Source organism: Oculina patagonica, chromosome 12 (assembly GCF_052425735.1).
Source record: "Oculina patagonica isolate OP01 chromosome 12, crgOcupat, whole genome shotgun sequence".
NCBI classification, from domain to species: Eukaryota; Metazoa; Cnidaria; class Anthozoa; order Scleractinia; family Oculinidae; genus Oculina; species Oculina patagonica.
In genome coordinates this window covers 13,252,336-13,271,690 of record NC_135769.1, presented here as the reverse complement: position 1 = coordinate 13,271,690, position 19,355 = coordinate 13,252,336, and the positions used below count along the sequence as shown (strand labels likewise).

Genomic DNA, 19,355 nt, shown 5'->3' with positions numbered 1-19,355 from the left:
AACGCCACATCAACTGATGGTGAGGAAACCAGCGGTCTTTTCTCTTGCCCTGAGCCTGGGTGTCAGATGGTCTTCAAAAAAGTTAGTGAGCTTGAGAATCATCTTGATGTTGGCGAGCACCGCCAAATGCGCGGAGGGTCCGAAACGGTGTATGACAAACTTAGAAGAGACTGGGCCGAGAAATTCCTTAATGTTGACAACAACGAGGAAAGAAGCAGTGCACCGGTAGCACATTGCGATGAGCGAGGAGACGAATTTGAATATCAAGCTCCTAGTTTTTGCAGTGACTTACAGCTTGGCTGGGCTCTACACAAGGTGCGAAATCAAGGTGTGCGATTTCCTGATGATGTTAAACAATACCTAACGATGTAATTCGACCTTGGAGAGAGAACCGGCAACAAGGCAGATCCCGGAAAAGTGGCTACAGACATGAGAACAGCAAGAAGACCAAATGGTTTGCGGATATTTGACAGGTAAGACTGGCTCACGAAAAGTCAAGTACAGGATTTTTTTTTCGAGACTAGCGGCCACACGAAGAAAGCAGGGGAACCAAGAGTTACAGATGGAGGATGTGTACGCAGAGGAGGAAGGGGAAAAAAGGCGTGAAGTGCTAGAGAGCGTCGCCGCTGAACTCAGTCCCAGGCATCCAATCTGCTATGATTCTTACTGCCTGTGTGACCTGGCACGAGACGAGAGTCTTGACAGTTTCAGTGTAGTTATGCTTAAGGAGATATTAATTAAGATATTTTGAGATTCCCTTTGGTTCACGAGATCGGAAAAAAATCTAGTAGTGAACTTGTTCTCATTTTTTGAAGAATGTGACTGTCGCCAATAGGAAAAAACGTTCAAATGCTATCTATTCAATTCGCGGATGCGTTTGGCTGTTGTTCAAACGTTTAATAATAGTTTTCTGTGAACCGAGAAAATAAAAATAGTTTAAAGCCCTGTATTACTGTTAATGTAGGAAAGGATTAGAGTCGTTCTTTTTTTGTTGCTGAGTTAAATTAGTTATACTATCCACTTTAGGGACCGGTCATTATTTATCAGGGGTGGAGGACCCACGAAATTGTGGAAAAAGTGGGCTAACAAATTATGACCCTCCCCCACACTGGAACCAAAAATTGTGACCCTCCCCAAATTGGAGTCTATTAAGGGTGCCCGCGGGTATTTCCAGGAGCGGAGGTGCTATTTTAAAAATCGAATTTTGGGCATGGAAAGTTAAACCGATTTTTCTTATTTTTCGGTAGTCGTAATGACAAACTAGAACTATAAAATAAACGAAATAAATGAACAGGAAATATCAGCATATTTAAATTACTCTATTTTTATTATTACGGCCACCTTATTAGAAACCCCGTTTTTACTCCCATACAAACTCTGTATTTTTACATTCTCGTAAGCGGACATTCCCGTAAGCGGCCGCGGACACTTTCCGAGATTACGCGGACACCGCAAAGAAAATCATATAAAAAACCTCTGTATCTTGTATTAATCAATCAACTTCACATCGCCGTTCGTCACAATGATTTTACTGTAATTACAGAACCATATTTCAGTGTTTGTTTTGTCGTCATTCACGTCCGGTTACATTTTGAAACACAAGCTCCCGTAAGCAACCATCTATCCCCTTACACCTCTAGTGGCCGCTTACAAGAACCATTCTCGTAAGCGGCCAGCTCCAGTTGCGGACACTTTTTTCGCGTCCCGAGGGTGTCCGCTTATGAGAGCTTCGACTGTAATACTATTTTTCAAAACGCAAAGATCATTAGCTTTTTTATTACTGTCAATAAGTTAAAATTATCCAAAAATTCATTTGAGCAAGTTTCAACGAAATCGGCTGGGTAGAAATCGATGCACAGTTGACTGTTATAGATTTCAGCTTCGCCAGTTGTTACAACAACGCTTGAGTAATGTTTCGATTGCATTGACAGGTCCCTTACTTCTCTTTTTTTTCGATTCGCCATCGATGTAAGCCTTACAGTATCTTTTAATAAAAGTGGAAGCAGAGAGAAAGAAACTAGACACCCAATTCTTTTTTTCTTTTTTGGGGAGTCAATTTTACCAGAATTAACATCAACTTTGTTTTGATACGCCGCGACGTGTAAACCTTCTACAAATTTGCATAAATTGAATTCAGCGAAGACTGAGAATTATTTGATGACGGCATATGAGCTATTTTCAAAAGTCGAAACCAATTATAGAAGTCGTTTTGCTTTGCCAACGTAACAATTTAAGAAATGAAGTATAAAGGGAGGGCAAAATATTAATGTACTTGACATCCTAAAAATAACATTTACATTCCAGCCGATTGAAATCTACATTCCCTGCAAAGATTTTCGCCGTAGTATAAGTCGATGTAAATTCGCCGTACATAATTTTTTAAGGCACTTTATACTATGAATAAAACTTCTCGTTGTTAAAAATCTCGTCAAAATGCGCGAAGGGTTTTTTCATAGTTCATTCCTTATGATATCCAAATCACGGAAACGTCTTTTTCGAAGCTTTCCGGTGAAACTAAAGACTCACACCGGAGCCGCTATGATTTTTAAAACCTTCTTAATTCTTATTTTTGGGGCGATATTTGATAAATGTAGGATTGTCCATGCCTTATTCCGAGCAGAAAGCTAGTTTCGAAAATATTTGCTCCCTCGGACAACTGTTTTATGTGGGAAAGATAGGAAACACAATAGTAAGAAATTGCGTGACGCGCGTTACGACCGTTAAAAATAGGCTTTGTTGATAGAACTCCTAAAATTCGAAAAGCTTAGTGCCCAAAATTTTTTTTCTTGTTTCTAGTACACCAACCCTAGTACTAATCGTGGATAGTGTCCAGGGCTCTAGATCGCGTTAAACTTTTGAGAAAAACCTCTCTAACCAAAAGTATGTTTGCGTGATTTTTGCGATGGCTCTTTATGGGGTGTTTAAAAAAAATCGTAATTAATTTTTGTTAAGTCCGATTTCAAATATTTTAACATGAACTAATAGACAAGACATAAAATAAAATGATATACAAGTTTCATTTTATTTGAGTTAAAGAGTAATTTTTCAGCGCGTTGAGCGCGACGCCTAAATTTGACTCGAAACAGGATGATTTTTTCGGTTTTTGACCGTTCTCAGCAATCATCGCCAAAAATATTGACAAATAACACTACAAGCCAAAATATTGCTATTTTTGTTTATCATATGGATCAATTGTCTTGCACAGAAAATTTGAAGGAATTCTGTTCTGGGCCGAAAATCGAGTGGTCGGTTCTTACACGGACGCCCACTTAACATTTGAATTAAAGCCATTGCGTCGATAAGACATGCTGTGTGAATTTGTGAATGCGGAAGGCTTGATGGGCAGGTGACATCCTTTTCCAGGAGAGGCATCAAACTGCTTTTTGTCGTCTTTCGGAGACTGCCATCTGGGTGTGCTAGTGAAATGGGAACACTGCATAGCTCATACGAAAGCACCTCTTGCAGATCAATGTCCCTGTGCTTTGCAGCAACCAGAAGGCGACCAAAAACCTCACGATCTGCATTCACTGATAAAATCTTCTCTTTCTTGCTGTTGACAGTAATTTTTTTCGCCACTGAACTGAATGACTTTATTTTCAACTTTTGGATTGGATCCCAGAAACTGATCTCGTTACTTTCGATTCTCGACGAGATAAACTTCTTCATGCTTTGCCTGCCTGACTCTTCTGCCTCCAGAAGTCTGTTTGCATCTGCATCTGGAAGAATAACACCAGTAGCAAGATTACTCAAAGGTAACGGTGTGTCTTGAATGTCGTCTGGAATACAAAAAGGGTCGTTGAGGAGACCACTGCTGAAGGACTCGCTCAGCTTCTGAACATCCCTTTCATCTCTTGTTACTCTTGTTGTTCCTCCTTCTTTGTGCGTTCCGATGCGGTCACAGTTGTCGACTGCACACATTTCCTTGATTGCTTGGGTTATTGCTGCTCGCTCGTGGATTGTCAAGAACCATCGATCCACCGCTTCCTCTTTGGTACTCATGCCTACGATGCCACCCTTTGACTTAGAGTCATGATTTACTGATTGTTCAAGTGCCATATCTGGCCATACTTGTGCAAAAGGTTGCTTTGAGCGACTAACAGAATGGTTGCCAGCAATAAACTCTCGATAAACTTCTGGATGATTTAACTCCAGCATGTTCATGTCCGAAAGATAGACAGGAAGCCACCTTGCATAGTTGACCCTGTCCATAGCAAAGAAATGTGGAACCATTGCGGCAGTTGCAGACAGGTGGAGTTTCCAGTTCCCAGTTCGTTCAGCTTTAATAAACTGCAGGAGAACCAGTACCATGTCAATGTAGTCTTCCCAAAAGCGGAAAACCTTTGACTTCTCTCTACTTTCAGACTTGAACACGTCTAGCAGTGACGTCAACGGCTCTACACAGGATTGCAGATCCAACCAACCATCACTTGAGAATTCTTTCTTTGGCACTGAGTTTCTGCACTCCTTAATTGCGTCAACGAAGTGTTGCTTGGCACGGTCCTCCAGTTCAACTTGTTGCTTGGACAGCCATTCCAGGAACGCTTGCCACAGGAGCCTAAATAACGCTTCCATGCTGAGCTTGTGTGCACGAATACCTCTATTGTATGACTTGCCAAGCATCAACACTGATGTCGTGCCAGCTGCATAAACTCCGGATTCAATGAGCAGATCTTCTAAGCCTGATTGTGCGTACTTCTTTCCTAAGAGCGCGAGGTAGTTAAGCGCGATATGAAATCCCCCCATTCTGATTACAGTGTTCTTAAACTCTTCTGGGTACTTCATCTGTAGCTGTTTCGCTTTCGAATAGAGGGCCAGATCAAAGGTAATCACAGAGTCGCGCTGTCCCACTGTGTGGCAAATCTTCTGCGCAAGTTTCAGTAAGGTATAGAGGGTGCTGAAGTTGCTTGCCTCGGCATGGATCATGGGATGGTAGCCAATCATTGTCCTCACTGGGATGCTGGGGTATCTGGTGGTGTTAAATCCACTCCATCCTGGTATGGACTGCTCCTCTGGCTTCTGCTGGTTGTTTAACAAAAACGGGTCTGAAAGGCGCAGTAGCATCCAGCACAGATCGTCCATACAAGTGGATAGGAGCTGGTGATCAGACTGAAACCAGTGGATAACATCTTTTCCAACGAAGTCAGCCAGATTAGGCCGTCTTCTACCTATATTTACTTCTTCGATGATGACCAGACTCCGGCTGGAATCCAGTGAGCGCTTCTTTTTGGAGTGATCGGCGAGCACTACCTGTAATGGCATGGGGCCATACTGCTTCCGCTGATATAAAGCCATCGTTGTGGCATGTGTTGTGTTCTTTCCATCAATTGTCTCTTCATTTATATCGTTGTTATCAGCGGCCATTTGTATAAATGCACCAGGCCTTATGTTGGTTGGGATAACAATGCCATGGGCATTAGCTCTTGCTAAACTTTCATTTGCCAGACTGGTTTCAACTTGCTCGATCTCTTCGTATGAGGAAGAGTGTCCCATTCTGTTTAAGAGAGTAATCAGCTGTTTCGAACCAGTTAAATGCTTCACGCACATTGCGAGGCCAATTTGTTTAGGAAGCTTTATCCTTGCATGCGATGCACAATGAATGAGATCTTGCGCAACCATAATGATTTTACGCTCATCAGTGGTATTAACTGTGCTGGCTGGTGAATGGTCACTGAAGATCTCTCCAGTTACAATCCATCGCAACAGCCAGTAAAGGCTCTGAGGAAGGAGACGTTTTGCGATGTCGAGCTTTAAATCTTCGATATTTAGTGGGTTGATGTTAATACCCTTGCCTTTCACGATCTCTTGCCTAATTAGGGAAGCTACAGAAAAGATTTCAAGGAAGTCGGAAGTAGCTGCTTCTGTTTTAGTTGTGGTCGCAGTCTTTGCTCTGGCAGGAGGTGGACAGTCGCTGGCTGCATTTATAACATCAAGCAGAGAAATAGAGGAGCTATAGACAATCTCTGGTTTTGTCTTTTGCGGCGGCTGATGAAAAACAAGGAGTTCCTTGTAATGACCAGTTAATCGCACTTTCAGCTTCTGCTTCGTATAGCTTGTGGCAGCACCTCCCATCTTCTGTACTTCCTTTTGAAACATAGTCAGAAGACCGTTCATATCATAGGCTTTTCCGTTCTCAATCTCAGGGGTGATTATCTCCAGTAATCGATTGAAGGCTTCTTCAAAGACGTTTTCTTCCGTGGAGGTATTCTGCTTACGCTGAATATTTGTTTTACTGACATACGAAGCGTGACAGGCCTTATGGTACTTTCCTCCGGCTGATATTAAGTCAGTTACCGACTGGATTATGGTTAACAATTCGTTATCTTCACGAGCTTCTGCGGATTCTTTAATACTCTTACATGCTTCATTGGTGACAATATTTAGCAGCTGCCTGTCCTTTTTCCGCGTTGCATTTCTGCAAAAAATACACTTCGACCAGTCAAACAATACACCTCGTTTCTTGCGTTCGGTGTGCACATCGCTTACAGATTGCGTTGCACAGTATCTGAGGTTTTGCTTGCTGGTATATGTCTCATAACAAGATGAGTGCCACAAAACCACTTTCCCATCTACATCACGTAGATCATTGGGTGAGAGACGCTGTGACAGCTCATCTTGTCGAATCCCGATTGCAGTTATTACTTTCTCTATGGAAGGGGGCTTTGCTACACGAAGAACATCATTACTTGTTTGGCAGAAGATGCACTTATCAAAACAGGTTGTGGTTGTCTTAAACCTCTTTGGTGGCTTGGGAAGAAGCTGCCAGCCGAGTTCATCATCCATTCTTTGGGTACATCACAGTTAACAACCTATACAGTTTATGCAGTACCAAAGGTTTCATTAATTAACCATCTTTTTGCATTATTCATCAAACGCTATAGAAAGCGTGGGTAAAAAACTCGTGTGCAGTAAACAGAGTTTGTAATAGCTCTATAGCGAATAGCAAACTGAATTTTTTTACATTATATAGAAATTTTGAAACATTGAATTTGAAAGGTTTGGAAATGGAAACAAAGGGCGAAAGTGTCGTAAAAAAAATTGCTAAACAAGGCAGCCAGTGTTGGCATATATTTTTGCAATTTAGACAATTAATATATATGAAACTATTTTCGACTGCTGCTGAGATAAAGGGGAAAACCGTAATACAGTAATTAGTGCCATGCTTGTCAAGATAAGTTAGTCAGATTTCACTTTTGGTATTCCTCTATTAAAGTTCGCTTCTGTTTGACTAAATGTTTCACCAATAAACCAAAAATGTCAAATGATGCAGTAATAACGAGTTATATCGTACCAAGAGTCAATCTTTAATCCGAGTTAGCCTCCAGCAACAAGTCAACTTCAAATCAAGCTTACTTTTAGCGTATATTGCAACATTCTCTTTTTATTTTCAGTGTGGAAGTGACTGTTATTCATCATCAAATGTTACTACCGGAGCCTCAATTGCCATACCTTGATTGGTATATGGATGTAAACCCAGTATTTAAAAATATATTGCCTTCATGACTCAGTGAACTTTTTTTGGTAGCTGGTAAGGAAATGAATTATCGCAAGACTGAATTTCATACTAAAAACGATTTGAACATCATTAAAAGCGCAATCTTATGATGTTAATATCCATGCTGCTCAATATTTCTCATCTGACGGCAAACAGATGCTTTTCTCTTCACTTAAACATGCATCTGCTCAAAAGTTTTTAAATGTTGCTACGTATGCTACTGCTACGCGACGAGTACTGTGTGCCACGTTGTGAAGTTAAAAGAACTTATCCACGAGAAAAATACAGTATAAAAGAAGGACAAGTTAAGATTGACCTAATGTTGACTTGTCACTCGAGTCAGACTCAAAATTAAGGTTGAATCATGCCACGATCAACTCAGTACTTACAGGTTCGATAGAGATTTCCATCTGCAGAATTGCATCGTAAAGAACGAAAAACCGTCCTAGAAATTGAACTTAAAAGTCAAACCTCTATTTATAAAAGATCCTGTCTCTATTTCTCAACTTAACAAGTTATATTTTTTACGAAAAGTACCATAACAACAACAGAGAACTTCAGATCAATCGAGTCAAGATTCAAAATGGCGGACTAAAATGAGGCTTGGTTACTTATTCAAGCTAACTCGACCCATTCCCCAGCTGTTGATATAAAATTTGATTTTAAATGAATATTAAGCCATTTTAAGCACCCAATAACAGAAAATGTTGTATTAAAGGCAAAATAATATTGTTTTTTTTTTTAATTCATAACATGCAGCTTAAAATTCTAAAAGTTTGAAAAAAGAGGAAAATGTGTGACTTCTGGCATATTCCTATGGTAACCGTTTCCATGGCAACGAGACCCCATACACTCTTTAATAATAAATTCTTTTTTTTTACAAAATTATTTTTTCAAATCACTGCCTATTTTCAAAGATAGTATGCGTTTAAAGACCGTTTTAAGTTCAGCCTCGTTTCCATGCTGACTAGGAATGAAATACAGACATGTACTTTCCTCGACAATTTTGTCAAAGTTTGTGTATCAAAATGGAATTTTTTTATCATGATTTAACGGAATAAGACCTCTAAATTGTTTTTCAGTGCTTAATTCATAAATAAACCTGTTTGTAAGGTTTTAGCCGAAACTCAAACTTGTCAGAATTGGAAAAAAGACCGATTTTTGAGGGAAAACGGTCATGTGACATGTCACGTGACATGGTTTATGGTTTTGTAAGCAGTCAAAATTAAGATAGAGGCTCACGTGTCGCTTTTTAGTTATTTTTGTGATATCTTGATAAAGGATGTGAATTTTACAAGTCAAAAACTGGTTGCCTCGTTTCTATGCTAAAAGCCATATTTGGTTAAAGAACCCTATTTATCTCGTCGGTGGTACCACAATTTCGGACTACATAGTACCTAGTCTTAAAGAGCAGTTATTCTTCTATAAGAATACGCTGTTAGACCTTTTCTGTCAGGCGGGTTGAACGAACTCCTTAATTAACGCCTTTTTCGCGGTCTAGCTCCTTGACTAAGAAAAAGTCAAATAGGAATTTAGTAATTAAGTGCATGCATGAAATTTATTCGTACAAATGACCTCAAAATTCCTCAGAATACGAATAAATTAATTTATCTTGTTTAATATAGCATAAAAAAGTGGACTCGAAGTGTGCAGATAAAAACTCGTGAGTTTTCTTTAAATGCTACCAGATAAAACTACGCTAATTAATTCCTATTTACCTTTTTTCTATAACGACGTTAATATTGCAGTTAGGTGTATATTCACAAACGGAAGAGTCATTGCTTAGTTTTGACATCAGACCTCACCATCACCCACATTGAGACTTTGAGGAAAACAATTTGAAATGAAAATTTTTACAATGACGGTCTTTTTAAGGATTACAAATTAATTAAAAAATTCGGAATGATTTACAATACTTTTAAGATAACTTTTAAATTTACTCAGTGTATTAAAACTCTTCCTGTCCTAAGGCAATATAAAAGGTCTATGATCGTCACGATTTCCTATTTGGAACTATTGACAGTGGTTGTTTGTCAATTAAACTAAGAAAGGACAAAATTTCAACTGACTAAATTTACTGGCGGGCAGGGGACTCCTATATCAAAGGGACGGGGATGCTCGCCGGAAAGTTTCAATTTAATTCATAAAGACAATGTAAAGGAGACCAATCTCTTTGACTCCTTACAGAGGCTATTTGTCTGATCAGTCTAGAGTGAGACTGCCAGCACAATATGATGGTGTTTTTATTTTTTCACGTGCAAGAGGCCTCGACGGCTAAAAATATTAGCGTTTTGTCTTGAACATCCTAATTGAGACCAAAATATGCGAGATGACGAGCATCCCCGTTTCTTTCATATGGGAGCCCCTGCGGGCTTAATTTAAAATGATGGAAATACTTAAATAATTGAGGATGAAATGTTTTTTAACTGTTTTGTCCTTTCAGTATTTTTTTTTAATTTATTTCTAAGGATTGCTTATCGCCAAAAAGAAACTTTTCCGAAATCCCGTGCCTGGCGGATGCGGTGGAGGAACAGTTCTCTTTGTAAGTTAAATTCTTAACAACTGTGAAATGTTTTCTTCTTTTCTAATTAACAATTGGTTCTTGCTTTAACGTACGCTATCGAGTTATGGTGCATGCGGGAAGTTTGGAGAGCACGAAAGGAGCATAAAAAAATGCTCGAGGCGACAGCCGAGAGCAACTCTAGCTTCTTGAGTTGCAACACTAGTATCAATAAGTACATGTCTTTTCATAATCGTATACAGGTGACGCGTGACACGCATTTATATTTAAAAGACATTGAAGAAAGAGAAGAAGGTGGAACACCAGCTATTGTGGAGTCAATACGGGCTGGTATGGTCTTCCAACTTAAACAGGTGAGATATAGTACGGGCAGTACGGGCTGGTATGGTCTTCCAACTTAAACAGGTGAGATAAAGTACGGGCAGTACGGGCTGGTATGGTCTTCCAACTTAAAACAAGATGTGACCGATGAAGTTCATTTAGCACGGGCTGGATGGTATGGTCCTTTAGCTCAACTAATCAGGCCGGAAAGAACTATGTATGCGTCAACACGTTACGGATTGTCAAAAGGCGAAAAAAGTAGAAAATAAATCTTCTGGTGTTTCGTAATCAGTGTAATCTTGTATCTTTGCAGGCGGTGGGAACCAATGTTATTGAAGAAAGAGAAGAGGAATTATGCAGGTTGACCATTTAGCAGTGTCATGTTCTTGAACTTTAATCTACTTTAGTACGCTTCTTCGTTGCTCTTTTAGCTAAAAGACCTAAAAGACCCTTAAAATCAAATACGGGTCCCCCACAACCAATTCTACTTTTCACTAACATTTTTAATCGCCTCTCCTATAGACATGCCTTTCAAGTATGGCAAAAGAATCCCAACATAACCATTTTGGGGAACAACAAGGCTCGCCGTCTGCCGATATTTTCTATGCTAATACATCATCAGGACAGCGGTAAACTTGTGCATCATAACTTTGTCTCTGTGCTTCTGAACGATCTCTATGGCATTCAAGCTCGTGGAGGGTGCGCATGCGCAGGACCTTACGCCCAGGTAATTAAGAGCTCAAGTTGCAAATGGTTACATGACCTTACAAAGAAATCAGTCTGTCACTCTCAGTAGAACTCTCTAACAGAGAATAGAAGTGTTCTTGAGACAATACTGATTCCCTCTACCGCAGTATTTTCTCGTTTTAAAGTAAAGAGCTTTATCCTTAAAATGTTAGTAAGAGCACGACGAAATTTACAGACTCCTTTTTACAAATTTACAGATGTTTCCAATCTTTGTTATTCTAGCCTGCGTGCAGCTGTCCTTGGACGCAGTCTATGTAATACTAAAAACAATCTTCGCAGAGAATTTGTAATTTTAATTACAAACTAAACAGGCAACCTGGATTCTTTAAAAAACAGTTTCTGTCGGGGTAGCTGAGTGTTTGTTCCTAGCCATTGCACATGATCACATGATTAACTATTTCGCAGGACCTTCTGGGAATAAACGAGACTATTGCAAGAAAATTTACTTGGTTTCTTGAATCTCACGAGAAGTAAGTTTAAGCAACATTCATTCTGTTTATTTTTCTATTTAGGTAATACGTCTCTGAACAAAAACACTTATAGGAGAAATGCAGATTTTCACCTACTGGTCTCCTGATACGTTTAATGATACAGTTTTGCATGCGCACCAACATAAAAACACGGTTTCCCTTAACTCAGGCTGTATTTTTAAAAGCGATTTAAGGGAAGGTACTTTTTATTAGGGGTTGGGCTGGGGATTCAGAGGGTAAAGTCATTTATAAAAAAATAGGGCATTTGGGGAGGGATGAACCTGTTTTTTAAGCAGGTGTTGCGTCTTTAACATTGGTTCCTGTACTAGTTTTTGGTGGTGGTGATTCTTGTCAAGCATTTCTTTCTTTTGAACACAGAAAAAATTAAAAAAACTCTTTTGCATAGCTTTGTGCGTTATTCTGCATTGCCTGTATAACTAAGACCTATGGTCGGCGAAGTTACCTAGCAATTAATAAAGTGGATATAAGCTTGGTGTGGGTGGGGAGGGGGAAGAATGAAGGATCATATGTTTTTCTATTGTTTCCTATGCAGGAGGAGGGCCACAACTTTAATTTGTTTTAAAGTACCTTAAATTCCCTAGTCCCCTTCCCCTAATACAAAAGTACTTCCCTAATAATTAACAGTTGCAAATTTATAAATACATTTATCTTGCAGCGAGGATGTAGAGCTGTCATGCAAAGAGCCTTTGGAAATAATGAAGTAAGCAAAGATGATTTGTCATTAACAAAATAGTAGTGAAAATACATTTGAAGATTTATTTTCAGCGGACTGATGATAGCCGCTTACAGTTGAACCATGCATCACGGAATGACGTCATAACAAAGTCTTAGTGACCCTAAACAGTTCTTTTTTGGAGGTGATTGTTATCAAAATTAATGAATGACAAATACAGTGTCCACGCAAAGAACTTTACTGGTTTGCTTTTGATTCTGAAGATTGACATCCTCTATTTGAAAAAGCCTTCCAAACTGTTGAAAACCTATAGAAGCAGAGAAAACATAAACGTTTCCGGAATAGAAATTTTTCCATCCTTTATAATTACGTTGGGGTGGCGAATGATTGCACATACACTGCTAGAGATAGAACAACAGGGATAATAGCGTTTGAAGAGTGTGTAACAGCAGTGTGGTGGTATGTTATGCACCTGTGGAGACCTAGAGTATTAGAAAGAATTCGTACTCAATATTAGTTTTTACTGAAACTAAAATGAACTGGCTAAAACTACAAACTCAACTTGTTGCCTTTTTTCAGACCAGGCTTTGCCAGAATCAATCTTCCTTACTTCATGGATGACGTTACAGCTCACTTTGTGTTAGAAGCAGTGGACATGGTCGCCACGCATGGCTGGAAATTATTACCGCAGGTTAACATTAACAATTTTTTTACGATTACCTTCTCCAGTTGGGCTTATTTCCATTTCAGAGTATCCTTTAAATTATAAACAGATGTGTATATTAATTTCCGCGTGAAAGTTTACTCTGGGTACTGCCCGAAAATTTGGGTAGGGTGTGAGGTGCGCTTCCTGAAAACCTTATTTTATTTCAGACAGAAATATGCGATTTCTTTTCCCAGGAACTGCTTTGCCAAGTCTTGGACTTTTCTTGTCGAATTCTTTAAAAGTCCCTTCAGGCGCGTCTTAATCGCACTACTCAATAGATGAATAACTTTGCTGAAAATAGTCTCTTCTAATAAATATAGCCCAAATTAGGGATGTGCCCTACATTTCTCCCCCCCCCCCCCCCACCCCCACCCCACCCCATCACCACCACCGCCACCTTCCCGGTATTCTAAACCCTTCAGTACATCGTACTTATAATTGTTTACTGTTCAAGCTTGAGTGAATGGTTGTTCTTTTGGTTCTTGTAGTACCGTTTTGATCCACACACGGGAGCCTGGGAAAACAGATATTTCAATGGAAACAAAGCAAGTCCTCCCTTCAGTCTTCATGACGTAACTTATGACGAAATTGGAGTGGTAATGAAAAACACCAACGTACCGCGAGATTATGACGTCAAACTTGACGTGAGTTGGCCTGTCTTTTTCGAGGAAATAATACTCTTTTACAGTGCTTTTCACGGTTATTTGTTGAATTCAGTTGGAGTATATTGATTTTTTCTCTTTCCTTGGTTTTTATTTTCAGGAAATCGCAAAGTCTGCAAGCAGAATCTTGAAAGAGGCGGTTGAATTAAATAAGGTTTGCTTCTAGCCAAATGCAATGTTAGTCATGTTAAGAACATTGAGTTGCTTGGGTAAAAATGTCAATCTGTACGATGTTAAAAAAATTTTGATATATGAAATAACCGTGAAAAAGTTTGTCTTAATTAATGGAATATTTTTTTTTTAGGAAATTAACACTTCCGATGACAAAAAAGTCGAATTCAAAGACGACAAAAACCAGTTAATCTGGTTTTTGCAGCCTCAGGAAGCACAGTTCTACCTGGCCGCTGAAACTCTGAAGCATAAACCCCAAATATTTGTTAGGACGAAACTTCCATTTAGGCCGAGAAAAACGTCAAGGATGGTACGGAAATGGCCGGAAATTCGTGAAATTCAAGAGTATCTGAGTAAACTGAAAGCATCTGAAGTTGGAGTGGAAGGTGAGGTGTATGTTCATACAATATGTATGAACACCGAGTCATTTTTGTTATGCTTCTGATTGGTTAACAAAGTGGCGCCAGTTTTTTTAAACCAATCAGTAAGCGTGGTAAAGCGAATTACTTTCGACACTTGAGTGAAAACCGCTTTAAAAGAAACGGCTTGTATACATAACAAGTCAGGAAATAGTTACCAAACTTATAACTTATTCAAGCCGATTCTCCGAATTTTTTTTCAGGATATCTGATTTTAAATAGTAGGTGAAGTCACTTTTGTTATAGCCTGTTCCAGGCGTTCGTTTAGTTGGGAGGAGCGCGAAAAACGGCCATTTTTTCCACTCACCGGTCTTCGCGCTAATCCCGTTTTTCGCGCTGCTCCCCAACTAACCGAACGCCTGGAACAGGCTACTGCTGTTAAGGATCGACATTCTCCTCAGGGCCGTAACTAGCAAGAGGCAAGACGAAGCACTTGCCTCATCTAGATTTTAACCAAATGCTTTTAGCTATTAGTTATTTAGTTATTAGGAAAATAATCTCCATTTAAACGAGATTGATTTTTTTCGAAAGAAATACGTTATGAAAATGCTGAAAAGAGAATTTCAGAGCTTTAAGATTCCGAACAATTTTTGCGATACATTTCCCAGACCCCACTAGTGGCTCGTGCTTTCGACAATCGCAGATTTTGCCTCATCTGTGCCAAAAGCTTGGCTACGGCCCTGCTCCTAAAACGATGTGGGTTCCTCGTGTGTCGTACGAAAAAATAGAGGGCTGTGGACAGTCTACGTGTGTCGTTCAGAATCTCAACAATAACTCATTATGGTGGTATATTCCTGACGACCTGTTTTGTTTGAATTTGTTTCAGGCTTGCCTAAGAAATCTGATGTAAACAATAACTGTATAGTTGAAGAGAAGAGAATAGAGACACTGAAATCTGTCAAACCGCGAGAGGCGTGGCAATCGCCAGGCAACAAGCCTGAAGAAACAAATAAGGACAACAAAAAACGAAGTAAAATATGTTCCGTTCAGTAGCGGTATTGCCCTGCCGAAAACCGGGAAGGAAAAATTGAAGCGTTTTCAGGATAAGAAAAATAGGCCATTTCCTCCGCTTGGTTTTTTTTGCAAAAGAGTTCAAGTGTGAAGCCATGCTTTTAAAGGGAAATGCGTTTCAGCGATGTAGTTTTAACATGAAAACACTCATTTTTACACAACTCATGTTGTACCGAACTCGTTTGAAAACGGGGGCAAAAGGAACTGAGAAATGGCCTATTGATATCAAGCGTACCGCATATTCACTGTGACAAGGAGAAGGAATACGTTAAATTTATTGAATTGAGTTTGTTTGACAAGAGTTTTACACAGCCATGTAAATGTATGTAAATGTTGTGAAGTTTATATGCACCGTTTGAGAGTCCCGAAACCTTGGCAGGCATAATAATATTTAACTATGACTCAACAAAGATTGCATCGTACACATCATACGTCCTCTGTAAATAACTGAACATTAATAAAATTGGTTGACTCACTCTACTCTAAGATCTCCCGTCAATTCTTGTTTTGCCACTTCATGTAAATACACGGCGAAATTTAATAAAGTGTTGTTGCTGTCAGCATGATTTTTACTTTAATCCACGTAATAATTTAATTGTTATACGAATATGGTGTATATTTTGATTAAAATATAGTGTTGGCTAAAGCTCATCGCAGTGCAATAAACCAACCAGCTTACCAAACCGACCGACCGCCTGACCGACCAATAGCCCGCGACAGGAATGGGGAGGAGGTAGTGAGTTTTGTCACCCGATATAACCGGAATCTTTTTAAACTTGAACTTCGCAAATGCGAAGCGAATCTGCGTGAAGCGATATATCGCTAACTTTTCCAGCCACAAAATGAATGTGCGAGACCGCGCTTGCTTCTTGTTAACTGCCATCATTTTTGGAAAACAAGTGATATATCAGGGTCATCTCAACAAATGAAGGCCTTCTCTAGTTCAGTGGATAGAAACTATAGACAAATAATTCAGAAAAGTCGCAACTTCTTGATAGCAACTGAATTTTGGCACGCTTTTGTAATGATTTTTACAAATTTTATCCTGATTTTTTTCGCTCTTTTTCTGTCTTCTGTAAAAAAAAAAAATAAGTTCAAAAAACGTAAGTACGTGTACGTATGTACGCAAGTCAGTGTAAGTTTGTATGTAACTAATCAGAAAAAATAAAATTAATATGCGTCAAAAATCCACAGTTTCTCCTGGAAAATCACCAAGATCGGTAGAAATGTGTTAGCCTGGGAGATTTTAAAACTCGTCCAGACTGGGAGATTTTTAGTCTGTATATCCGGGATACTCCCGGACAATCTGGGAAAGTTGGCAAAGATTAGTTATTTTCTCGTAGTATTAAAATAACTAGTCGGTTTCTGTTGTTCGCATCTTTATTATCCCCATTAAATGTTGTGAAATAATCACTTAAAAAAGAGAAACCGATTAGAGAACTACATTTATTTACAGACAGGAGAAAAACAATCCAGTCAACATAAGCCTAACTGGAAAGTTCACATGTAAGCGGATAAATGCCGGTCTACCGTGATGTTACTACCAAGTCTAAAGCCAAGAGAGTTTATGTGATTTTTTATTGATTTTTGACATCTTTATGACCACTTTCTGACAGGTTCTGTCTGAACTGGCCAATTATGACTAAGTGCAAGAACTTTGACAAAGTTGTCAAGTTCCATGTTCACTCTTCTTGCATTTATACAAAAGCCTTTAGAAATCTTCAAATGGCCGCATTACCGCACTGCACTGTTATGCACATCGGTAAACGTTCCGGACAACTGACATTGTGACTTATAATGTTTCTCTTATCCAAAAATCTTTCCTGTAACTAATTAAACGCCTGGAACAGGCTGCTTGACATCCAATATACTAAAAAGAACAAATTGTGTATCGCCATACAGCTACGATTTTAATAAACTACATAGGCCTTTCGACCGTAACGGTCCTCTTCAGTGTAGTAACATTTGAAATGGCAACGACCAGTAACATGATATTACAGTACAGATAGGGTGTGTCGAGATATTTATAAAATTAAGTAACGCCGGTGCGTAATGCACACGGATCAACCCTATTAAGGCCATCAGGCTCACTAGTGCGCAACTTACTTATCCAAATGGACTCTTACTCATTTAACTTCTCAGGAGAAGAATGGCTTAATACTACAAACTTAAATGTTTGGTTAAAAGTAGAATTATGGAAATCTAAATGAATTTTAAGGGCAGACTCCTTGCTGTTTCTATGCCCAGTTATGCGGTCACGCAACTTTTGGGTTGTGTTACCTACATATTGTTTTTTACAAAATATACATTCTGCCATATAAACTAAAGATCTAGAAGTACATGAAGATTTGCAATTAATACGAAAAGAATTCCCTGTAGTGGTACTATTTACGGTGTTGATGGGATTAATTAAATTACAGGATAAACATCGTTTAACCCCACATGGAAGTGTCCCTTTGCTCTCACCCGGAACAGACAAAGAAATAGCCTTACGTTTGTACAAAAGGTCTCTAAGATTGGATGCCCTGCGAGTGCAAATCATAACACGAGCTCCTAAATCCCTCCAAATGGGTGATTTGTCCAAGATCTTGGAGCCCTGTAGAACAAATTCCCTGGTTTGCTTAGCACCCGGGCCATATGTAATAACCCAAGGTACTATGTTTTTGTTCTCTTGATTTCTCATGTTATACGACAGAACCCGGGGTTTGGAGGCTATCTTGTTAAGAATACGTTTAACCGACCCTCTGTTGTAACCACTGATTATAAAAGCATCAGCCAGCTCGTCTAATCTGACCAAAAGCTTGTCATTGTTGGAGATGATACGTCTAAGACGTATGCCTTGGGAATATGCCTTGCTTGACATCCAGTGTGTCTTAGGACACACCATAGTTAGTAAAGGATACATGTACTGAAGTCTCTTAATCTTTGCCAGCTGCCCTTTGATTAAGGTCTTCACATGTGACAAGACTTGCGTTAATTACTATGGCGTGTGATCCCCGCCAAAATTGACTACTTCAATTTCATGTTGTCGTACTAAATTGTGGTATATCAATTTTTCGAATATGTTCCAACTTTAGTTCTATGTCCCCAAATTCGGAAACAACAATTTTTATTTTGTCACATCAAATTCGGTAACATTGATTCAAATTCGTTCCAAATTATATTTTGTAACATCAAACTCGGCAGTAGTTAATAAATTCTACACTGATCACAATTTCGGATCAACTTCAAATTTAGTTCTCTCCAATCAAATCCTGAAATGCCTAAAATTAATTCTCTCCTGTCACACCATTTTCGGAACTACCGATTATTCTTTGAATGTCACCAAATCGAATGTCAAAGTGCTAAATCCTGTCTGTCACTGCGCACACAAAACCTCGAATGTTATAGGCAATGTTATACAACGTCAAATCCTGGTACCCAGTACGGCCGAGCAAGCCTGGTTACATAGTTTACTTACTTTATTTTCCCGGGCAAAGGTAATTTATTCCTCCTTCCTTTTCAATATGGCGGAACACGAACAACAGTCGGAGAGAATGGCAGTGTTCATTCGCCAGTTGTTAGTAAGTCTCGAAAAATTGAAAATTGCAACGAGCGCTCAGACTATCTAGACAGCGTCTCATATCGTATCGACTGGTTATATAATTCTCAGGAGGAGGTAGCAAGGCGTGACAGGCCGCACAATCTCTACCGGTGTAAAACATTTGAGAACCTTTATATTTTTGCTCTAATGAGCATATCCTTTAAAGATTTTCCTTTCTAAAAGGAAATGATGGGTGGATCTTTGAAGATTTGTTTGAGTAGTGGTTGTTCCTCTATGATGTGCCATTTTTTCATTAAAATTTGTTTGATGTTTGGCAGTGCTGGTTCATATTGTGTGACAAAAGGCAAAATTTCTTTCGTATCTTTTTTGTTTTGTTTAAGTGCTGACTTCCTTTCTGTGAAGTTAATTTGTGATAGGTGTTTATCTATCAGATTTCGTGGGTAGCCCCTTGCGACCAAGCGTGCTCTGAAATTTAAAATGTTCTCTTCAAAAGTGGTTTCTGAAGAATTTGTTCTTAGGCGTCTAAGAGCTTCACCCTTTATGAATCCTTTTTTCACACTTGGCGGGTGACAAGAGGTGTAGTGGGTGTACTGGAAG

At 39.2% G+C, this 19,355-nt stretch overlaps 2 protein-coding genes across 3 annotated transcripts in view; one reads left to right on the top strand and one right to left on the bottom strand.

Annotated features, from left to right (window-relative positions):
• The window catches only part of LOC144632054 (putative cysteine desulfurase), a 44,834-nt gene extending 29,060 nt beyond the window's left edge, over window positions 1–15,774 (top strand). For both annotated transcript variants that reach the window (XM_078490660.1, XM_078490659.1), the window contains exons 10-20: window positions 9,961–10,034; window positions 10,256–10,366; window positions 10,648–10,694; window positions 10,857–11,061; window positions 11,487–11,551; window positions 12,228–12,272; window positions 12,825–12,936; window positions 13,440–13,595; window positions 13,714–13,767; window positions 13,918–14,170; window positions 15,030–15,774. In XM_078490660.1, the coding sequence (XP_078346786.1) occupies window positions 9,961–10,034; window positions 10,256–10,366; window positions 10,648–10,694; window positions 10,857–11,061; window positions 11,487–11,551; window positions 12,228–12,272; window positions 12,825–12,936; window positions 13,440–13,595; window positions 13,714–13,767; window positions 13,918–14,170; window positions 15,030–15,196 (1,289 nt within the window). In that variant the 3' untranslated portion in view covers window positions 15,197–15,774. The remainder of the gene's footprint in view (window positions 1–9,960; window positions 10,035–10,255; window positions 10,367–10,647; window positions 10,695–10,856; window positions 11,062–11,486; window positions 11,552–12,227; window positions 12,273–12,824; window positions 12,937–13,439; window positions 13,596–13,713; window positions 13,768–13,917; window positions 14,171–15,029) is intronic.
• Window positions 633–8,221, bottom strand: LOC144632112 (uncharacterized). Its single transcript, XM_078490713.1, has 3 exons — window positions 7,882–8,221; window positions 3,258–6,806; window positions 633–679 (listed from the first exon to the last, which is right to left on the bottom strand). The coding sequence occupies exons 2-3, from the start codon at window positions 6,778–6,780 to the stop codon at window positions 633–635; spliced, it is 3,570 nt and encodes a 1,189-aa protein (XP_078346839.1). The 5' UTR covers window positions 6,781–6,806; window positions 7,882–8,221.
• Window positions 15,775–19,355: the final 3,581 nt, after the last annotated feature.